We start from the raw sequence: 24084 nt of genomic DNA, 5'->3' as shown, positions 1-24084 counted from the left end.
CTTCTCTATACATAGATATTCCCTTGTTCTCTCTCTAATTGGATTCACTTCTCATTTTACTACTTGCTTGCTGTTTACATGAACTCACCATCCTCTGAAAAAATTGCCCTCAAGTCCTTTCCCTCTCAATTTAACTTTTCTAGTTCTGGAGTCCCTTACCCTGAGGAAAAGACTTTGGCTATTCATCTTATTTGTGCCTTTTATGATTCTATAAACCTCTGAGTTCACTCCTCAGTTTCCTACATTCCCGGGATAAAAGTCCCAGCCTATCCAGCCTCTGCTTTTAACTCAAGCCCTCTTTGTGTCGGTTTTGTGCTCTTTCCATTTTAATTACAAGCTCTTTACAGCAGGGCAATCAAAACTGTACGCAGTACTTGCAATGTGGCCTTACCAACGTCTTGTGCAGCTGTAATGTGATATCCCAACTCCAATGCTCAATGTTCTGACTAATATGTCAAATGCCACCTTCACTACCCTGTCTATGTGTGTCCCAGTTTCAAGAAATTATATGTCTACACCCTGAGGTCTTTCTGGTGATGCTGTTTATGTTTCATCTGCTCCCATTTCCTACATTTTCTAAATTTTTCCCCATTCCTGCCATCTGGTTTGCACATAAGTAGTTGTGTTATGAATCTCCAACCTTTGAAGCTATTGGAGATCTCCCTCTTTATACTTTTCGGCCATTGAACAATTGAAACTTGTGACAAGTTACCTGCTTACAGGTTAGGTGGTTGACACGAAACGTTAACACTTTTTCTCTCTTCACAGATGCTCCTTGACTTGAATTTCTAATTTTTTTTATTCAAAAGAAGTGATTTGTACCATTCTTTTATTTGAGTTAGTAATGACTTCAGAACCATTTTTGGTCTTGCAAGGCATGTTATCAGTTTTTTTTTTAAAAGGAAATAATGCTTATTAATTTACAACTTTATGTGCCAGATTTGAGGAAAGCTACCCTCAAGGATGAAAGATTGTATTTGATCATTGTATTGGTGACTAATCAGGCTCAGGAGGCATTCTACTAGTTAAGTGCATAACATCAATTAATTCTGTTCATCCCTGATTTACGGTAAAGCTTCTCTAATATTTTCATTCGTTCGAACAGATGCTATGCACAGGAAGTTGTTGAAGGTTGCAGCTTGACTAGTATGACTCAGATGTGAGTCATAGCTTCCTGGGAGGATAGAGCAATGTGCTATGCTGATAAAGCTTCCATCATTCCATCATCAGCACTGCTTGAGTCAGTGGTGGCGGCAGATACAGTAGTGAAATTTAAGAGACTACTAGACAGGTATATGGAGGAATTTAAGGTGGGGGGGTTATATGGGAGGCAGGGTTTAAGGGTCCACACAACATTATAGGCTGAAGGGCCTGTACTGTGCTGTACTATTATATGTTCTATGTTCTATTAATTAATTCATGAGGAGAGTACCTTTCTGAATCAAAGGCATAGATTTAGCTAGGAAATGAATCCATACTCGATTGCTTGAATTTTGGTGATGTAACAGCAGATTTCTATTGTGGAGACTGTGATGGGGATGGAAGTCTTTTAGGTTCCTTCCTGGTTTTGATTAGAGGAAAAAGATTTGGAGGAGAGGCCTGGATATACTGAGAGTTGGAGTACTTGCTCCAGTGTAACACAGGATCCAGCATCTTGCAGCAAATGATGATTAACTCTGTTGGAGAAGCATGGAGGTTGCAGGATAAGAAATGTTATTTCAAGGTCAGAGTTAAGTTTATTGTCATATGCATAAGTGTATGTGTAATGAAAAAATTACTTGCAAAAGCATCCCATGTACGGCACTTGTAAAAGCAAATTCTGAAGAGTGAAGATGCTTTCAAAAATAATGAAATCAGAAGTTGCTAAATATCAAAAAATACTTAAAGAGCAGTAAGCAGTAGATCATATCAATATTTGGTGTAACCACCCTTTGCCTTGGAAACGGCATCTTGGAGAACTTGCCTCAGTTCTTTTGCAGATTTTGGCTGTCTCATTTGCTTCTATTTCTCCAGGTAATCCCAGAGAACCTTGATGCTGTTGAGATTGGGGCTCTGTAAAGGCCCCATCTAAAGCCATATTAAAAATCCAGGGTGCCTAAAAGACTTTTGCACGGTACTGTATCATATAAGCAGCACTCACAAGAAAAACAAACCAATTATACACTATTTTAACAAGAAAGGATACAATTAGAACTAAACAAAAACAATGCAGGGTTATTAAAGTGGTCATAATTTTGCTGAAATGCAGAACCAAATGGTTGAAGGAAATTAGTTGTTCTTGAACCCGATGGTGTGTGACTTCAGGCTTCTGTACCTCCTGCCCAGTGCTAGCTGAAATGGTTGTGCCCGTATTGTGGTGAGTCCGCTACTCTCTATAGGTTCCTTTGTTCTTGTGCATTTGAATTCCGTTACTTTGGACAGCAGTGAAGCAGAGTATTCAGTATTTCTGACTTGTTGAAGAGCAGAGGTGCTGTTTTTCTAGTGTCATAGTCAATATTTAACTCTCAATTGATGAGTTAAACATTTTTCTGCTTTTCTGTTTTCAATCAACAGTCTTCACCCACTTCCCAACCACACACTGATCATTCTTCCCCATTTAACTGTCGTGCACTCGGCAAGTGTGGCTCCACTTCAAAAGCATTTTAATAGTGATAGGATACTTTGGGCAATCTAGCAGTTGTTTGATTTACAGACTTTTTTAATATTGATGGGGGCCTGTACCAGATCTTGAGACGTTGCACTGCCATATGGAGAGCTTATTCAAGTGCTGAAATGGGTGAATCTAACGATTGAGGACAAAGCTAATCTTGATCCATCAATGATCCATAATTGATCTTGATGAATGAAAGAGGACTTTTCATTGATCCTGAGTTTGTAGTCACTTGTATAAGATAGAAAAGGTTGAGAGCCAATGTGTGTATAATAAGATCCTACAAATGGCAGATGCTGACCAATTAATCCACTTTCAAGGTGTCAGTTGAAGGATGAGCATTGGCCAGGAGAAATGCCACCCCTTCCACTTGTAGCAGGAGATTATTGATGTCTGGTGAATGGGCAGATAGAGTTTTGGTTTAAAGTCTGAGCTATATAATGGTATTTCATGAAGGGGTACCGGATTGGAGGGTCAACTTAAACGTCATACACAGCATTCGAAGAATATGGGTGTTGAGGTAAAACTGGCATTTCTTGCCCATTCCTTGTTACCCTAAGTGGATGATGGTAAAGCCACTCTTCAGTTGTTGGAAGCTCCCAGTGGTGGTTGACACAGTTGAGTGGCTTGATAGCACACTTATGAGAACAGTTAGTGCATTAGTGTGAAACAGGAGTCGCTATAGTTCAGTCACATAGGAATGTTTTGTGCTTGCAGCATACTAATGACTCTTGAAATTTTATGATACGTGTAAGAGATCAATCGATCATCTATTGCTGAATAAGCCATTCAGAGAAATGAATTAATAATTGGAAGAAGAGAAAGATTTTAAATATTTAAAAAAAATCTTTTGGTGATACAATTCAGTTATATTTCTGTCCCTATGGCTTTTCTCACCAGCCCCCCCCCCCACCTTCGCTCTGCCCCCCTCACTCTACCCCCCTGTTTAACCCCTCCCCACTCCATCCCCCCCCCACCGTTCTAACCGCTCCCCCCAACAACCCCCCTCACCACCCCCGATTCCTATTAGCACAGCCCTCAATTCTGTATGACCGTGAGGTCCTTACTTGGCACAACTCTGCTGCAATTTCAATTTCCTTAGCTCATGCATATCTTCTGCATCAGTGGTAAGTGACCTTTGATGGCAACGTATAAACTAATTGCTGTTATGCTGGTTCATGAAGGAACACAGACTCATCCAAAGAAAGAGGTGTCCATTTTGTGTAGGTGTGGGTCTGGTTTCTAGGGATAAGTGGGGAAATTGCACGTTTTTTTTTAACCTTTGAGCATAACTTTGAGCATAACTCCACTTTTTAAAAAAGGAGGGAGAGAGAAACCGGGGAATTATAGACCGGTTAGCCTAACGTCGGTGGTGGGGAAACTGCTGGAGTCAGTTATCAAGGATATGATAACAGCACATTTGGAAAGTGGTGAAATGATCGGACAAAGTCAGCATGGATTTGTGAAAGGAAAATCATGTCTGACGAATCTCATAGAATTCTTTGAGGATGTAACTAGTAGAGTGGATAGGGGAGAACCAGTGGATGTGGTATATTTGGATTTTCAGAAGGCTTTTGACAAGGTCCCACACAGGAGATTAGTGTGCAAACTTAAAGCACACGGTATTGGGGGTAAGGTATTGGTGTGGGTGGAGAGTTGGTTAGCAGACAGGAAGCAAAGAGTGGGAATAAACGGGACCTTTTCAGAATGGCAGGCGGTGACTAGTGCTGGGACCCCAGTTGTTTACAATATATATTAATGACTTGGATGAGGGAATTAAATGCAGCATCTCCAAGTTTGCGGATGACACGAAGCTGGGTGGCAGCGTTAGCTGTGAGGAGGATGCTAAGAGGATGCAGGGTGACTTGGATAGGTTGGGTGAGTGGGCAAATTCATGGCAGATGCAATTTAATGTGGATAAATGTGAAGTTATCCACTTTGGTGGCAAAAATAGGAAAACAGATTATTATCTGAATGGTGGCCGATTAGGAAAAGGGGAGGTGCAACGTGACCTGGGTGTCATTATACACCAGTCATTGAAAGTGGGCATGCAGGTACAGCAGGTGGTGAAAAAGGCGAATGGTACACTGGCATTTATAGTGAGAGGATTTGAGTACAGGAGCAGGGAGGTACTACTGCAGTTGTACAAGGCCTTGGTGAGACCGCACCTGGAGTATTGTGTGCAGTTTTGGTCCCCTAATCTGAGGAAAGACATCCTTGCCAGAGAGGGAGTACAGAGAAGGTTCACCAGATTGATTCCTGGGATGGCAGGACTTTCATATGAAGAAAGAATGGATGAACTGGGCTTGTACTCATTGGAATTTAGAAGATTGAGGGGGGATCTGATTGAAACGTATAAGATCCTAAAGGGATTGGACAGGCTAGATGCTGGAAGATTGTTCCCGATGTTGGGGAAGTCCAGAACGAGGGGTCACAGTTTGAGGATAGAGGGGAAGCCTTTTAGGACCGAGATTAGGAAAAACTTCTTCACACAGAGAGTGGTGAATCTGTGGAATTCTCTGCCACAGGAAACAGTTGAGGCCAGTTCATTGGCTATATTTAAGAGGGAGTTAGATATGGCCCTTGTGGCTACGGGGGTCAGGGGGTATGGAGGGAAGGCTGGGGCGGTGTTCTGAGTTGGATGATCAGCCATGATCATAATAAATGGCGGTGCAGGCTTGAAGGGCCGAATGGCCTACTCCTGCACCTATTTTCTATGTTTCTATAACCTGAATCTGTTTCACCGTCCATCTAGTAATTTGTTCCAAACAACAGCTGTTGGAATAGAAGGCCTACTGGGAGCCTAGAATTAGACTTACAAATGATGTAGTCTGCCCATCTTAGTCAAAAGCCAAGCAAGAAGTAATTGGAGTCTTAGTGTGGGAGATGATGGCCTGGGAGAGGACATTGACATTGGTTTGCTTCTCCTTCCAGTGTTGTGTTGTCATTTGTTGTGATCCACTATACACTTGAAAAGTATAAGTTGTGCCAAATAAGAGATGTTTTATTTAACATTGTGTACAAATGCCACGAATTCATGAACAAAAATGACATTTTCCCCTTTCCTTATGTGGGTGTTTCTGTACCACAACAAAACCTCTCTTGTTCTCGACAGCTGCTTCAGCTTTCTCCTGTATTTTTTTTTCCCTTCTCTAGTAGATTAGTATTTGGTGGTTCAAATCCAAGAGTGTGAAATTTATTTCCAGGTACTGTCAATGCAGGAACCCCTGTTCTGTGTAATGTGCTGTAATTTGTGCTGTCTGTAGAATTTCAAAGCCTGAATGTTCATTTTATTGCATGCTCAGTCTTGGAAATACTGGTAATTAGACCATTGTCTGGAAGTGAGGGTTGTAAAAGTTGTTTTTTTGGTTAATTGCAAAGAAGCTATTTTCCAGAATTGTGAACAACATTTCCTCTGGGTTTGACACATGCTCCCTTATAGCCATGTGGTGATGGAGGTCTGTTGAATATTTATGTTTACTGCAAACAAATGGTAATTGGAAATACAAATAGCTGAGAATGACTGATCTTTGACTTGTAAGTGATACAAAGCAATGTCAACCCTACTATTTATCATCATATTTTCTAAACAGATTAAACTGGGTAGTTTCAGAGCTTTGTCAAACTGTACTGTTGGTTAATCATTCACTTTCTGCAGATATCAGGATGCAACTGAGAAACCTGTTCTAATGAAACAATCCTGTTTCCCCAGTCCTACCTGCTGATCATTTCCAGCATTTTCTCTCTTTATTTCAGATTCCCAGCAATTGCAGGCTTTTTGCTATTGGTTACAATTAGCACACATTAATTGGCATTGTAAAATTCCAGCCCATTGACTTTTTTTATACGTTTGTATATAGGAGCAGAATTAGGCCACTTGGCCCATCGAGTCTGCTCCGCCAATTCATCATGGCTGATCCAATTTTCCCCTCAGCCTCAATCCCCAAAGCCTTCCCTCCCAGTCTCCTTGTTAACCCTTCATGCCCTGACCAATCAAGAATCTATCGGTCAGTCATCATGTCTTGGCTTCGCGAACGAAGATTTAGGAAGGGGGCTGCCTACGTCTGCTGCAGGCTCACTGGTGGCTGACGAGGCCAATACTGGACAGGCAAGTCTGGCCACAGCAGCTGCAAGGGAAATTCTGTTCTGGGTTTGGTGCTGCTGTGTCACGGTTCTTCCTTCTTCTCCTTTTGTCCTCAATGCCAGCCTTGCGTGCGTTCTCGAAGGAGGAGACAGACTAGTGAATGGTGTGTCACCAGGCCTCACGATCGGAGGCTAGATTAGACCACTGGCGATGGTCAATGTGACAGGCACCAAGGGATTTCTTCAGAGAGTCTTTGTACCTCTTCTTCAATGCCCCTCTGTCATGGTGGCCAGTGGAGAGTTCGCCATACAGCACAACCTTGGCCAGGCGATGATCCTCCATCCTGGAGACGTGCCCTGCCCAGCGCAGTTGTGTCTTCAACAGCACGGCCTCGATGCCGGTGACCTCCGCCTGTTCGAGGACTTCGATGTTGGTGACAAAGTCACTCCAGTGGGTGTTGAGGATGGTGCGGAGGCAGCGCTGGTGAAAACGCACAAGGAGTCGTAGGTGGTGACAGTAGGTGACCCATGACTCGGAGCCGTACAGGAGGGTGGTCAGTACAACGGCTCTGTACACGCTGATCTTTGTGCCTTTCTTCAAATGCTTGTTGTTCCAGACTCTTTCGTACAGCCTGCTGAATGCGTTGTTTGCCTTTGCCAGTCTGTTGTCAATCTCTTTGTCGATCTTGGTATCTGAGGAGATGGTGCACCCCAGGTAGCTGAACTGGTGGACTGTGTTCAGCTCTACCTCACCGATGGTGATGCGGGAAGGGTGGTAATCTTCCTGAGGTGTGGGCTGATGGAGAACTTCTGTCTGCTTCAAGCTGACTTCCAGTCTGAAGAGCTCGGCAGCCTCTGCGAAGCAGGATGTTATTCGCTGCAGGGCTGTCTCTGTGTGGGCAACAAGGGCAGCATTGTTGGCGAAGAGTAGCTCTCGGATGAGTTGCTCCAATGTCTTGGTGTGGGACTGTAATTGCCTCAGGTTGAACAGGCTGCCATCGGTGCGGTATTGAATGTAAACACCGTCCTCATCATCAAAGGTCTTCTGTGGCCCTTTTGAGCATGAAGAAGGTGGTGAAGAGAGTCGGTGCGAGGACGCAGCCTTGCTTTACTCCGTTGCCTATTGGGAAGGGTTCTGAGAGGTCGTTGTGTCTGACTTGGCCACTCTGATCTTCATGTAGCTGGATGACCACGCTGAGGAACTCTGGGGAGCATCCCAGTCGTTCCATGATTTGCCACAGACCTTCCCTGCTCACAGTGTCGAACGCTTTGGTAAGGTCGACAAACATCACGTACAATCCCTTGTTCTGTTCCCTACATTTCTCTTGGAGCTGCCTGAGAACAGATACCATGTCGGTGGTGCTCCTGTTGGCTCTGAAGCCACACTGGCTCTCTGGGAGGTGTTCTTCTGCAATGATGGGCACCAGTCTGTTCAGGAGTACTCTTGTGAGGATTTTTCCTGCGATAGAGAGCAGAATTATCCCCAGTAGTTGGAGCAGTCGGACTTTTCCCCCTTGTTCTTATGCAGGGCGATGATGACTGCATCATGGAGGTCCTGTGGTAGTTTACCTTGTTCCCAGCAGGAGACAAAGAACTCATGGAGTTTGGTTTGTAATGCTGGGCCCCAGTGCTTCCAAATCTCAGGTGGGATTCCATCAACTCCTGCTGCCTTGCCACTTTTCAGCTGCTCTATGGCCTTGACTGTCTCTTCTAGGGTTGGAATCTTGTCCAGTTCTGTTTTCTCTGGCTGTTGTGGGATGTGATGAATTGCTGAGTCTTGGACCATGTGGTTGGCGCTGAAGAGAGTCTGGAAATGTTCCAACCACTGGTTCAGGATGGACGCCTTGTCTGTGAAGAGCGCCTGACCATCTGCACTGCGCAAGGGACTCTGGATCTGGTGTGAAGGGCCATACACTGCTCTCAGGGCTTCATAAAACCCTGTGTAGTCACCGGTGTCTGCGCAAAGCTGAGTTCTCTTTGTGAGGTTGGTCCACCACATGTTCTGAATCTCTTGAAACTTGTGCTGGAGGTTGCTGCGTACAAGGCAGAAGGCTGCTTTCTTATCAGGATAAGACAGCTGAGCAAGGTGTGCCAGGTGGGCGGATCCCCGGTTGTTTTCATCGAACCAGTCCTTGTTCTTCTTTGTGGAAAACCCTAGGACTTCAAAGGTTTGCAAGATGGTGGTTTTTAGGTGTTCCCAAAGCACCTCTGGAGAGGAGTCTGTGGGGAAACTGGGATCCTGAAGCCTCCACTGAAGATTCGTCTGAAAGTCAGCTTTCACTTCAGCTGACTGGAGGTTGCCAACCTGAAACTTTTTCCTTGGAGTGCCTCCTCTCTTTGGCTTAGGTTTGAAATGGAGACTGAGTTTGCAGCGGACAAGACGATGGTCCATATGACACTCTGCGCTGGGCATTGCTGGGGTGAGTAAGACGTCCCGAAGGTCTCTGTGACGCACCAAGATGTAGTCTATGAGGTGCCAATGCTTGGACCGAGGATGCATCCAGGTTGTCTTCAGACTGTCTTTCTGCCGAAAAATAGTGTTAGTGATGGTGAGTTGCTGCTCCGTGCAAAACTTTAACAGACGGTGCCCGTTGTCATTGCAGTTTCCAACACCATGCTTGCCAAGTACTCCTTTCCAGGCTTCTGAATCTTGGCCTACTCTGGCATTGAAGTCACCAAGGATGAAGATCTTGTCATCTGCAGGGGCTTTCCGTACGAGGTTGCGCAGATCAGTGTAAAACTTGTTCTTTTCTGCAGGATCCACTTGAAGAGTACACGCTGAAAAGTGTGACATGCTGCTTGGTTTGAAGTGGGAGGCGCATGGAGATGATGTGGTCGGGGTGACCTGTTGGCAATTTTTTCAAATTTGGAGGCAATGGAGTTCCTGACCATAAAGCCAACGCCAGGAAGGCGTCTCTCAGTCTCTGTCTTGCCTGACCAGTAGAGGGTATAGCCAGCGCCATGTTCTTGAAGGTTGCCTTCCTCTGGGAAGCGGACTTCACTGAGAGCAGCGATGTCAACATTCAGTCTTGAAAGTTCATGCGCAACTAGAGCAGAGCGTCGTTCTGGGCAACCGCTGTCTGCTGTATCGAGCATGGTTCTGATGTTCCAGCTTGCGAGCTTTAGTCCCTGTGCTCCTTGTGGGGCGGGCGTGTACCTTTTGTTTTTTGTTGTTGTACGACCGCATTTGAGGATGTCCGTTGACCGCGGCTGGCCAACTGGAGGAAATGGAAGCGAGCTTTGGTTAGGCCACCTTTTCGAGCCCCTCTCCGTGTGGAGCAAGCAGTGCTGTCCCGCGAGAAGGCTGCTTGGTCATGAGCATCCTATGTTGGCGTTGGAAATGTGACGACACTTGCACAATCCTCACCAATTTGATTTGATTCAAGCCACGCATTTCACTGTATGTTTCAATGTACATGTGACAAAAAAAAGATGATCTTTACCTTCTCTTTAGGTTTGAATGTCCAAGTGAGCTGCTCCTACTCCTATTTGTACACTTGCATGTGCTATGTTATTACAAGTACAAACCCCATTTCTCGAAAAGTTGGGATATTTTCCAAAATGCAATAAAAACAAAAATCTGTGATATTTTAATTCACGTGAACCTTTATTTAACTGACAAAAGTACAAAGAAAAGATTTTCTATAGTTTTACTGACCAACTTAATTGTATTTTGTAAACATACACAAATTTAGAATTTGATGGCTGCAACACACTCAACAAAAGTTGGGACGGAGGCATGTTTACCATTGTGTTACATCACCTTTCCTTTTAATAACACTTTTTAATTGTTTTGGAACTGAGGATACTAATTGTAGTAGATTTGCAATTGGAAATTTTGTCCATTCTTGCTTGATATAAGACTTCAGCTGCTCAACAGTCGGTGGTCTCCGTTGTCTGATTCTCCTCTTCATGATGAGCCATACATTTTCAATAGGGGATAGATCTGGACTGGCAGCAGGGCAGTCAAGCACACGCACTCTGTCTACAAAGCCACGCTGTTGTAGCCTGTGCAGAATGTGGTCTGGCATTGTCCTGCTGAAATAAGCATGGATGTCCCAGGAAGAGACGTCGCCTTGACGGCAACATATGTCTCTCTAAAATCCTAATATACGCTTCAGAGTCAATGGTACCTTCACATACATGCAACTCACCCATGCCATGGGCACTGATGCACCCCCATACCATCACAGATGCTGGCTTTTGCACCTTTCGCTGATAACAATCTGGATGGTCGTTTTCATCTTTGGCACAGAGAACTGGACGCCCGTTTTTTCTGAAAACTAGCTGCAATGTGGACTCATCTGACCACAGCACATGGATCCACAGTCTTTCGGACCATCTGGGATGAGTTCGGGCCCAGAGAACTCGCCGGCGTTTCTGCATAGAGTTGATGTATGGCTTCCTCCTTGCGTAATACAGTTTCAAGTTGCATTTCTGGATGCAGCGACGGACTGCGTTGAGTGACAATGGTTTTCCAAAGTACTCCCGAGCCCAGGTGGCTATAATTGTCACAGTAGCATGACGGTTTCTTAGGCAGTGCCGCCTGAGGGCTCGAAGATCACGCGCATTCAACAGTGGTTTCCGACCTTGCCCTTTACGCACTGAGATGTCTCTGAATTCTCTGAGTCTTTTCACAATATTATGTACTGTAGATGTTGAAAGACCTAAATTCTCTGCAATCTTGCATTGAGAAATGTTCCTTTTGAACTGACTAACAATTCTCTCACGAATTTTGGCACAAAGGGGTGAGCCACGACCCATCCTTGCTTGCAAAGACTGAGCCTTTGATGGACGCTACTTTTATACCCAGTCATGATACCTCACCTGCTACCAATCAGCCTGCTTAATGTGGAGTCTTCCAAACCGGTGTTACTTGAATATCCTGTGCACTTTTCAATCTTATTTTAACTCTGTCCCAACTTTTGTTGAGTGTGTTGCAGCCATCAAATTCTAAATTTGTGTATATTTACAAAATACAGTTAAGTTGGTCAGTAAAACTATTGAAAATCTTTTCTTTGTACTTTTGTAAGTTAAATAAAGGTTCATGTGAATTAACATATCACAGATTTTTGTTTTTATTGCAGTTTGGAAAATATTCCAACTTTTCTGGAAATGGGGTTTGTATTAATAATTAAAATATTGTTACAAAGACCAATATCATGAGTTAGATTTCACAATTCGGTACTGATCACGAGCTTTGCCAACCACCCATCATCATTGGTGGATGTAGGTAATTGAGTTTAGTTATCCAAATTTTGGATAAGTCAATAATATTCCCAGTCAGATTATCGCCAGGATTTTTAATGTATTATCATCATCATATGTGATCTGTTCAGAGAGTCAGGTCATTCGCAATGCGAAAATAGTTGTTCCATCTTCAACTGTGGGTAGTGTGCAGTGTTCTATCATTTATATGCTGCATTCATCAGCATGAATCTCGTACTTCCATTCATCATTATCATGATGTGGCAGGTCATATGACGTAGGCAACCATGGTCTCATACTTAGATTATAATTGATTATCCACCCTAATTCCCATTTTCAATTTCCTGTAATCCTTCCCACAATTACTTGGAACAGAATTATTTTTTATGCTTGAATACTCCCAAACTATCCTAATGGCAATGTTAAATCTGAATGTGAAATTAAGTTATATTAAAACTCGATGCTAATAATTGTAATCATATTTTGCAGAAATGCTGGCCAAGAAACACTGCTGTGCTGCTTTGGAAATGGTTCTAGAAACTGCATTGGTATTGGCTTGAACGACATGATACTGAAGGTATTCAGGATACATAAACTGCAATTAACTGTGAGAGACCTGTACTCATGAATTTTCCCTCATACCATACTTTTCATTTGTTGTAAGGAGGATGCAAGATGGTCAGTAAGCTACAAAGCTGTGCTATTCTATGTTTTTCTCAAAGGTTTTTTAAGTATTTCTTAGCTTGATTAGTCACATGCCTACTATTAAATTAATAGTTATGGGTTCATGACCACTATGGGACCTCTCATGTGGTATAGGTTGTGCTCCAATCATTAAAGACTACTTCATTGTTTGCACTGCACTCTTTCAAATGAAGTCCATAAACAGGAATTTTACTTCTGTTTTCTTTGGTTATTAAGGATTCCAGGAAGAGGGGGAAGGAATTCTCTTGATAACATTTCACTGTCATCCGATAAGCTGCCTACTCACCCTTCACTGACAAAATATGAATATAGATTTGATTACCTAAATCCACTTGGGATCTTGGTATATACAAATAGGTGCTATTTAAATTCCAGACATACAGTATATTATATATGGAAGTAACACGCAATGTTTCAGCCTGATGTGGTGAATACCAGCATTTTACTGCAAAAAATACATGTGCTATTTTCAAACTGTGCAAAACAAAATATTAATTTAAATAAATGATTTCTCCAACCTGAGAGAAAATGGTCAGCCCTAATTGCCTTTTAATTTCTAACTGGACATTCTTCGAAGAATATTTGTGAAATGCTGTGCAAATCTCAGAATAAATCTTTTAATGTTTTCATAATGCAGTGTGTACCACATTGCGTATACATATTTAAAATAACAAGTTACTAATGCTGGCCAAGGAGCTATAGTAACTATTTGTTTGAATTGACATAATCTTCAAAATTGCCTGATTTACCCCCAGAAGCACTATTTATTTTGAGTGGAAACATATATTTTCATCCTTTCTCTTCTCCCCCACCTTTGAGATCTGCCCATCATCTCCTTCTGGTTCTCCACCTCCTTCCCTTTATTTCAATCCACTGTAGGTTGCTCCTCCTTCAGCCTTCTGCTCACATAATCCCCCTGACCCCCACTCACCCACCTTCTCCTTCACCTGGTCTCACCTATCACCACCCGTCTGCTCACATCATCATCCTGACCCCCACTCACCCACCTTCTCCTTCACCTGGTCTCACCTATCACCACCCGTCTGCTCACATCATCATCCTGACCCCCACTCACCCACCTTCTCCTTCACCTGGTCTCACCTATCACCACCCGTCTGCTCACATCATCATCCTGACCCCCACTCACCCACCTTCTCCTTCACCTGGTCTCACCTATCACCTGCCATTTGTGCTCCTTACCCAGACCCCCAGCTGCTATTCTGGCTTCTGCTAGCTTCCTTTCCAGTGCTGATAAAGGGTTTCAGCTCCAATATTGACTCTTTATTTTCCTCCATTGGTGCTGCCTGACCTGCCAAGCTCCTCCAGCATTTTGTGTGTGTTGCATATGTTTTTACTCACCATTTCCCTCTCTTCATTGTGAAGTACTGAAAGAGCTTTAATGTAGTAGACTTTGGCTTCATTCCTTCTGCAGTCTGAAAAGCAGGCTTTGTGTGTGTTTGTGTGTGTGTATGCGCCCTTAACTGCTGGTGGAGCCGTCGGGGCACCATCATGACAAGCTTTTTGGTATGCTCATCGTACAGCGTCTTGGGCATCTGAAACCTGGCGGAGCCCATCCCTCTCCAGGTTTTTTTTTTAATGAGGTCGAGTTGTTAACTCAACACTCAACCCAGGCACGGATGGAGAGCGTGCAAGGGAGCCGGCCGGATTCGAACTCGGGACCTCTCACCCCGAAGTCCAGCGCTGATGCCACTACGCCACCAGTCAGCCACTACGATGCCAGCAGACTTTGTGTCCAAAGATAAATCCTTCAGTATTTATTCTGCAGTATGTTCCCCTATTTCTTACAAACTTAAATATTCATTAAACTTTCTCAAATAGAAGCAAGCCAAGAGGAAAGAATGTCTGAGGAGGCTGCTTCAATTTTTTAAGAAACAGTGCTGACATTTTAATTGTTTATTTTCTGTTCACCTTTATTGCTGTAGTGACAGGGTTCATTGCTGTAGTGTGTGGTGTTTGCATGTTCTCTTTCAAGCCCTGTCCTAAAGCAGTGTGGGTTGGTAGGTTACTTGACTGCTGTAAAAAGTGTGTCTGTCTTCAGTAGAATCTGAGGGAAGGTTGATGGAAATGAGTGGAAAATAATTTGGGGTTAGTCTAGAATTCAAGTACATTGGTGTTTGATGGTTGGCATGGATCCAGTGGGCCAATGGCTTGTTCCTGTCCTGTGTGGAGAGCAATGCACAGTGGATAGTGCTGCTGCCTCAGATCCCAGTGGCCTGGATTTGCTTCTGAACTTCACCTCTGTCCGTGAGAAGTTTGCACTTCCTACTTGTGGTCATGTAGGTTTTGCTTCAGATGCTCCTGTTTCCTCGTAGATCCCACATCCATGCTGGTTGATTTCTGTAAATTATTGCAGAAATCCTGGAATCATTCAATTATGGATTCTGCATAGCAACCACACAAGACCAATTGACTGGAATAAAAATGTGTTATAATGTCACTATGATTGCAAATGTTTACTATTGGAAACTTGTATCATACTACTGTAAGAGGTAAGGACAATATTTTAACCAGTGAGCCATCCTTAACAACACTCAAGATGATTCCTTTTGATACTTTATTCGATTGCCTATAAATTACCTCAACCTCTCATCAATATCCTCTGTCCACCAGCCTATTCTTCCTTAGGCAGTTCCTCAGGGTTAAGGCCATTTCTGTAGTGTTTAAAGATCCCAGTACAGGATCTGCAAACACTGCCACAATGTGTAAAAACAGAAAATGCTGGAAATACTGGGCATATTAGACAGTGTCTGTGGTAAAACAGGATCAATGTTTCAGGTCAGAGATCTTACTGATGAGGTAGTATGTATAGGGGTGTATGCTACTTGAATTAGCTTGTCCACGGGCTCCTTAAAAATAGATTTTAGGTTCCTAGTGTCATCCTGTCATTTTAAGCTGCCATCAGCCACTCAGTCCCACAGTTTGATGTGGGATTTCTGCCTGGTAATCTCTTGCAATAATAGAAACATAGAAACATAGAAAATAGGTGCAGGAGTAGGCCATTCGGCCCTTCGAGCCTGCACCGGCATTTATTATGATCATGGCTGATCATCCAACTCAGAACACCGCCCCAGCCTTCCCTCCATACCCCCTGACCCCCGTAGCCACAAGGGCCATATCTAACTCCCTCTTAAATATAGCCAATGAACTGGCCTCAACTGTTTCCTGTGGCAGAGAATTCCACAGATTCACCACTCTCTGTGTGAAGAAGTTTTTCCTAATCTCGGTCCTAAAAGGCTTCCCCTCTATCCTCAAACTGTGACCCCTCGTTCTGGACTTCCCCAACATCGGGAACAATCTTCCTGCATCTAGCCTGTCCAATCCCTTTAGGATCTTATACGTTTCAATCAGATCCCCTCTCAATCTTCTAAATTCCAACGAGTACAAGCCCAGTTCATCCAGTCTTTCTTCATATGAAAGTCCTGCCATCCCAGGAATCAATCTGGTGAACCTTCTCTGTACTCCCTCTATGGCAAGGATGTCTTTCCTCAGATTAGGGGACCAAAACTGCACACAATACTCCAGGTGTGGTCTCACCAAGGCCTTGTACAACTGCAGTAGTACCTCCCTGCTCCTGTACTCAAATCCTCTTGCTATAAATGCCAGCATACCATTCGCCTTTTTCACCACCTGCTGTACCTGCATGCCCACTTTCAATGACTGGTGTATAATGACACCCAGGTCTCGTTGCACCTCCCCTTTTCCTAATCGGCCACCATTCAGATAATAATCTGTTTTCCTATTTTTGCCACCAAAGTGGATAACTTCACATTTAATGAACTCCAACCCATTAGAATCTTCTTGTTGAGTGTTGTCAGCTCCTGGCTACCCTATGGATAGTGTAGTTGTCCGTAGGGTTTTCATGGCAAGATACAAAGTAGATTGCCAGGCCTTCCTTCTACGCAGATACTGCACTGCCCCAGGTTGAAACCCGGCTGGGTTTGAACTCAGAACCATCTGCCTCGAGGTCCAGTGCTGATGCCACTACACCACCAGCCGACCCAGTTGAATCTTACACACTGGGGATGTTGATGTAGAAGAAGGCCCTGACACTTGTTACCTTTTCCTGCCATTACAGCCGGGGGGGGGGGGGGTGGATTTTGCAGAGGCGGCAGCTGCAGTGCCCCCAATGCTTAGGGGTGTCTGTTGTAAATGATCTATGTGTCTGAAGTGTACAGTAGCACAAGGGTTACTGCTACGAGATAAACTTAGTGGCACTTTAGGGATTTTAATCTTCAAACTGTTTGTCAGAAGGCCGAAGGCTGTTGAACTTTTGGTGGAATAGGTGGTGAATGTCTTGTTTGACTGCCTTTGTAGTATCCAGTCTCCACCAGCTGGGATCTCACTGAATGACAGAACAGGCTTGACTGGCTGAATTCACAGAAAGTAGGAGTTGGGCATTCAGTAAATGCTCCGTCCAGCTCTTTAAGCATTAATACTAACTCCATTTTAAATGCATTTAATGATATGACAATACTTATCCACATAATCCTGTATTTTAATGGTCCATACTATGTGCAAATTACAGTCTGTCATGATTGCACTTGTGGCCTATGATGGTCCATTGTATGATTCTCATTCCTGAGGAATTTAATGCAAAAAAAAAAATGAAATTGCTGGAGCAACTCAGCAAGTCAGACAGCACTTGTGGAGGAAAATGGATTGCTGACATTTCTTTCATCTGGGCTGAAAGATAGAGGTGAAATAACCTATATAAACAGCTGAAGGCAAAAGATGGATGTATCCAGGTCAGGAGGCGATGGGTGTATCCAGGTCTTGGGAGAACAATGGGTGGATCCAGGTCAGGAGGGGCGATGGGTGGATCCAGGTCTGGGGGGACGATGGGTGGATGCAGGTCTGAGGGGGAGGGGACGATGGGTGTATCCAGGTCTGGGGGGGAGGGGATGATGGGTGTATCCCGGTTTGGGGGGAGGGGACGATGGGTGTATCCAGGTCTGAGGGGGAGGGGACGATGGGTGTATCCAGGTCTGAGGGGGAGGGGACGATGGGTGGATGCAGGCCTGGGGGGAAGATGGGTGGATCCAGGTCTGGAGGGTATGATGGGTGTATCCAGGTCTTGGGGGGGGGGTGGATCCAGGTCTGGGGGGATGATGGGTGGATCCAGGTCTGGTGGGGGGACGGGACGATGGGTGGATCCAGGTCTGGGGGGAGGGGACAATGGGTGTATCCAGGTCTGGTGGGGGGACGGGACGATGGGTGGATCCAGGTCTGGGGGGACGATGGGTGGATGCAGGTCTGGGGGGACGATGAGTGGATCCAGGTCTGAGGGGGAGGGGACGATGGGTGTATCCAGGTCTAAGGGGGAGGGGACGATGGGTGTATCCCGGTTTGGGGGGGGAGGGGACGATGGGTGTATCCCGGTTTGGGGGGGGAGGGGACGATGGGTGTATCCCGGTTTGGGGGGGAGGGGACGATGGGTGTATCCAGGTCTGAGGGGGAGGGGACGATGGGTGGATCCAGGTCTTGGGGGGAGGGGACGATGGGTGGATCCAGTTCTGGGGGGAAGATGGGTGGATGCAGGTCTGGGGGGACAATGGGTGGATCCAGGTCTGGAGGGTATGATGGGTGTATCCAGGTCTTGGGGGGGGGGGTGGATCCAGGTCTGGGGGGACGATGGGTGTATCCAGGTCTGGGGGGGAGGGGACGATGGGTGTATCCAGGTCTGCGGGGGGAGGGGACGATGGGTGGATCCAGGTCTTGGGGGGGAGGGGACGATGGGTGGATCCAGGTCTGGTGGGGGGGGGACGATGGGTGGATCCAGGTCTGGGGGGACAATGGGTGGATCCAGGTCTTGGGGGGGGGGGTGGATCCAGGTCTGGGGGGACGATGGGTGTATCCAGGTCTGGGGGGGGAGGGGACGATGGGTGTATCCAGGTCTGCGGGGGGAGGGGACGATGGGTGGATCCAGGTCTGGGGGGGGAGGGGACGATGGGTGGATCCAGGTCTGGTGGGGGGGGGGACGATGGGTGGATCCAGGTCTGGGGGGACGATGGGTGGATCCAGGTCTGGAGGGTATAATGGGTGTATCCAGGTCTGGGGGGGGGTGAATCCAGGTCTGGGGGGACGATGGGTGGATCCAGGTCTGGAGGATATGTTGGATGGATCCAGGTCTGGGGGGGTGGGGTGGTACGATGGGTGTAACCAGGTCTGGGGGGGGGGTGGTACGATGGGTGTATCCAGGTCTGGGGGGGTACGGGTGTATCCAGGTCTGGGGAGTGGAGGGGAACGATGGGTGTATGCAGGTCTGGGGAGTGGAGGGGAACGATGGGTGTATGCAGGTCTGGAGGGACAATGGGTGTATCCAGGTCTGGGGAGGAGGGGACGATGGGTGTATCCAGGTCTGGGGGGGAGGGGATGATGGGTGTATCCAGGTCTGGGGGGTACAATGGGTGGATGCAGGTCTGGGGGGACGATGGGTGGATCCAGGTCTGGGGGGGGAGGGGACGATGGGTGGATCCAGGTCTGGGGGGTACAATGGGTGGATGCAGGTCTGGGGGGGGGGGGGAGAGAGGATGGGTGGATCCAAGTCTGGGGGAGTAGGTGATGGTCGATGGAGGAGGGAAGAGTGAAAATAGCAGCAGAGGCTGGGAGGTGATAAGTGGAGACACCAAAGGGTTATAGATGATGGAATCTGAAAGGAAAGGAAGATAGATCATGGAACAAATGAAAGGAGGTTGTTCGGGCAGATAGGAACAGGGAGAGAGGATCCAGTGGGAGAAGCTTATTGGCTGATGGAAGGATGGTGGACACGAGACAAACAGATGGACGTGTGGGATGGGTGTAGCAGGAACTGAGTAGATCAGGAGGAGAGAGGGAAAAGGGATAGAAGGACAGCAGGTAACCTGAAATTGGACAATTCAATGGTATGGGAAAGTATTTACTTGGAAGAGGGAGGATTATGATGCTATTAGGCAGAAACTTGGGAGTATAAATTGATAACAGATGTACTTGGGGAAATGCAAGTACTCCCTGAGTTACAGGAATGTGGATGTTGTTTAGGAACACTGCATGCGGTTCTAGATGGGTTTGTCTCATTAAGGCAGAAAAAGAAATCTGAGTGAAGGAACCTTGGTTGACAAGAGATGTGGAACACCCATTCAAAAAGAAGAAAGAAGCATAGTTAAGGTTTAGAAAACAAGGATAAGACAGGGCTCAAGCAATTTACATGATAGCCAGGAGGCAGCTTAAGAATGCACTTAACTGAACTAGAGGGGTGCATGAGAAGGCCTTGGTGAGTAGGATAAGGAAAATATCAGGAGGTGGGGTCTCTGAGGATGAGTAGAGTGAGGGTCAGACCGATCAAGGAGAAAAATATACAAGGATATTGCCAGAACTCGAAGACTTGAATTATAAGGAAAGCTTGAGTAGGTTAGGACCTTATTCCTTGGTGTTTTGGAGAATGAGGGGAGATCTCATTGAGATGTACACAGTTATGAGGGGTATAGATAGGTTAAGTACATGCATGCTTTTACCCCGAGTTAAAATTAGACATCAGAAGTTTAAGCTCGTCATCTGACACATTGCGAGTGTGGAAAGAGCTGCCAGCGGAAGTAGTAAATGTGTTCCATTGCAATGATTAAGAGACATTTTGATAGGTACATGGATGAGAACGGTATAGAGGACGATGGTGTGGGTAGGTGGTCTTAGGCAGAAAACCATGTCAGCATGGATTAGATAGGGCAAGGGGCCTGTTTCTGGTTGCTGTAGTGCTCTATGAGAACAATGTTTTTAATATTAATTAAATATTCGTTGTCAGAACATAGTCTTTATTGTGCATTTATTTTCTATTCCTTCTTTCCCTGGATATGACTGTATGGGCACAGAAGGGCTGTTGTCTGCCCATAGACCAGACCTATATGAACAACAAATTTCTTTTTTTTTGGCGTGTGCCTGTGTGCATGCGCATCTGCACGTCCGTGATGATGTCTTTTTCATGGCTTTTACAAGATGCAGAGCGAGAGAGAGACTGTGTGACGCGCCACTCCTCACACAGACATTTTTGCAGTATTTTCCCTTTTTATTTTATGAGGTCGAGTTGCGATCTCGACACTCAACCTGGCATGGATGGAAAGCGTACTCAGGAGTGGACCCGACTAGTTTCGAACCTGGGAACCTCCGCTCCCGGGTACGGCACCAATGTTGTTGCACCACCAGCTAGCCCGAACAAGAAATTTCTTTTCCTAATGGATAACTATGAACCATAGGGGTGATTTTTATGACCAAACTAAACAGTAAACCAGACCCGGATCTGGGCTGTACCCTCCAAATATCCAGACCTGCCTCTCGGTTTTTTTGCACTACCTTACATTCCATTTTTCTATTTTCTATTTATGATTTATAATCTAAATTTTTAATATTTACTAATTTTTTACTATTTTTAATATTTAATATTTGTAATCCAGGGAGTGGTAAGCACAGAATCAAATATTGCTATGATGATTGTATGTTCTAGTACCAATTGTTTGGCGACAATAAAGTATAATAGGTTGTAGGTCAAAATCTAATAACTGCAACCATTTTAAGATAACTTAGTATTTGCTTTTTATCCAAGAAATGGCAACTAATGTATAACAGCTGCAGGTGCTATGGCATTGATATATAAACATCCATCAACCATAACACATGGAGTCAAAATTGTTTAAGTGGACTATGAATGAAGAGGGATTTTTCAATACTTGAGTACAGTGCATGGTTGTGTTGAGAAGAAGGGAGGGTGGGTGCAATAGACTGGTGAGGGCAGGGTAGGAATAGGAATTAGCAATGATGGAACAGGGATGTCATAGGATACAGTCAAGGGTACAAGATACTAGAAAAGTTGAAATGGAATGAATGGCAATCAAATCTAGATCTAAGACGACTGGGAAATGGAGTGAGTAGAGCGAAGGTGGGCTTGGAAGGAGGAGATTGGGAAAGAGGTTGGAGGGGGAGATGTAGAGGAACTAGAGATTTTATCTTGCAGACATATGTCAGTTTTGAATATAAATGACAATAGACAAGGTCCTGTCACTGACCAGCTATAAAGCACCAGCTTCAGGAGCCGTTATTACCCTTCAACCATCAGCCTCTTGAACAAGGGGACCTACTTCATACAACCTCACTCACTCATTCACTGAACTGTTCCCACATTCTATGCGCTCACTCATCTCATGTTCTTGATGCTTACTGTTGGAGGCAGTCTTTCATTGATTCTCTTGTGTTTCTTGGATTTTACCGTGAATGCCTGCAAGAAAATTAATTTTTGGGTTGTATATGGTGACATATATGTACTTTGATAATAAATTTACTTTGAACTTTGAACTATTGAGTGCATTTACCATTATATGAATTGAAGAACAGGTTGAATGTCTAGGATTGTTTAAATCCAACCCTGTACATTTCATTTTAAGTTGTAACACACACAACATGCTGGAGAAATTCAGCAGATCAGGCAGCATCTATGGAGAGGAATAAAGAGTCAACATTTGTGGCAGAGAACCTTCATTAGACTGGAAAGGAAAGGCAAAGAAGCCAGAATAAGAAGGAAGGGAAGGAGTACAAGTTGGCAGATGACAGGTGAGGGGACAGTAGGCGGGTATGGGAAGGAATGAAGTGAGAAGCTGGGAGGTGGTAGGTGGAAAGGGTAATGGGCTGAAGAAGAAGGCATCTGATAAGAGACGAAAGTGGATCATGGGAGAAGGGGAAGGAGGAGGAGCAACTCATGGAGGTGGTAGGCAGCTGGGGAGAAGAGAAGTGGTAAGAGGGTAGCCAGAATGGGGACTTGAAAAAGAAGAGGGAAAGGTGGGAGAGATTGTTAATTGTTGGAGAAATTGATGTTCATACCGTCAGGTTGGAGGCTACCCAGATGTAATATGAGATGTTGCTCCTCCAACCTGAGAGTGACCTCATTGTGACAGTAGAGGAGCTCATGGACTGACATGTTGGATCAGAAATTAATGGACCATAGGGAAACCCTGGTTGTTTGCAGATGGAACAAAGATGCTCGACAAAACGGTCCCACAATCTACACTGGGTCTCACCAGTGGATGCAGAAGATGACCCAGCCAAACTTGCGGGTGAATTGTTGCCTCACCTGGAAGGACTGTTTGGGGCCCTAAATAGTGCTGAAGGAAGAGGTGAATGACAGGTGTAGCATTTCTTCCACTTACAGGGATAAGTGCCTGGAGGGAGATCAATAGGGAGGGACAAATGGACAAGAGAATCATGGAGAGAGTGATTCCTGGAGAGGGTGGAATGAGATAAAGATGTGTTTGGTGGTAGGATCCTGTTGAAGATGGCAGAAGTTACAGAGAATAATGTGTTGGATGTGGAAACTAATGGGGTGGTAGGTAAAGACAAGAGGAGCTCTATCCCTGTTGAGGTGGCAGAAAGGTGGGATGAGGGTGGATGCCCAGGAAAGGGAGTAGATGTGGGTGAGGGCACCATCTGTGGTGAAGGAAGGAAAACACTTTTTTTAAAGTATCATAATGATGTTCTGGAAAAGAAAGCCTCATCCTGGGAACAGATGCAACAGAGATGGGTAAACTTAAAAAATGAAATGACACCCTCTTACACCCTTTTACAAGTGACAGGGTGGGAAGAAGTATGGTCAAGAAGTTCAAGTTGTCATATTTTTTGTTCTGAATTTCTGAAGTTCTCTTTGTTTTTGAAGACAGCTGTTGGGTACTTGCTGAATAATTACTGCTGGGAAATGGATCCTCCGACTCAATCACTGCATTACAAATGGCTCCCTGTCACCCGGCCCTGTGAGGACCTGAAAATGAAGTTCACACTGTGTTCCTACAAAAGTCAGTGCTCTTCCTCAACTCCTGAATGTTCAGCACATCATGAAAGATCTGTGTGATCATTGCACTCCAGCAGTCTACCGTTGACGAGAGATGAAACTGAGTTGTACTTCAGGGAGAGTTTTTTAATCACTGTTCTCATATTGTCTAAATCTGTGTAACACTTTTCTTCAATATTGTTGAAAGAAGGACTAAGGAATATAACCACTGTCTTAAAGATATTTTCGCAGTAAACTTAATAAAACAGTTTTGTAGCACTTAACTTCAATGTAAATTGTGAATGATTCAAAGCACTTGATTTTTTTAAGCTTTGTTTATCATTGCAAAGCTGAACATACATCTGTGCGCATTTTTCCAACTATCAGATGAAACTTAAAAATAATTCCTCCATGGAATACAGAGTATTTTGGATTAGATTCTACACTACGTTTTAAAGATGCAGATGCACTGGAACTGTTGAATTCAATAAACCTTCCACTTATAAACCTACTCCATGACAATCTAACCCTTCCTTCCTTCACAGACCATAACATTCCTTTTTTAATCAATATGCCTATTCTTTTAACTATTCCTATTTTATCAGTCTCTAATATCACCATTCAGCACTGTATTCGAGTC

The 24084-nt window shown here is 44.8% G+C and overlaps 1 protein-coding gene across 6 annotated transcripts in view; it reads left to right on the top strand.

Moving 5' to 3' along the window:
* The window catches only part of LOC140211431 (uncharacterized), a 119094-nt gene extending 95379 nt beyond the window's left edge, over positions 1 to 23715 (top strand). For 5 of the 6 annotated variants that reach the window (XM_072281131.1, XM_072281134.1, XM_072281132.1 and 2 more), the window contains 2 exons: positions 12431 to 12518; positions 23334 to 23715. In XM_072281131.1, the coding sequence (XP_072137232.1) occupies positions 12431 to 12518; positions 23334 to 23525 (280 nt within the window). In that variant the 3' untranslated portion in view covers positions 23526 to 23715. Of the gene's footprint in view, positions 1 to 12430; positions 12519 to 12862; positions 13157 to 23333 lie in introns of those variants that run through there. The other variant, XM_072281135.1, reaches the window with a different exon arrangement.
* Positions 23716 to 24084: the final 369 nt, after the last annotated feature.

The sequence above is a fragment of the Mobula birostris genome, chromosome 17, assembly GCF_030028105.1.
Source record: "Mobula birostris isolate sMobBir1 chromosome 17, sMobBir1.hap1, whole genome shotgun sequence".
Classification (NCBI taxonomy): Eukaryota; Metazoa; Chordata; class Chondrichthyes; order Myliobatiformes; family Myliobatidae; genus Mobula; species Mobula birostris.
This window is presented reverse-complemented; position numbering and strand designations above follow the sequence as displayed.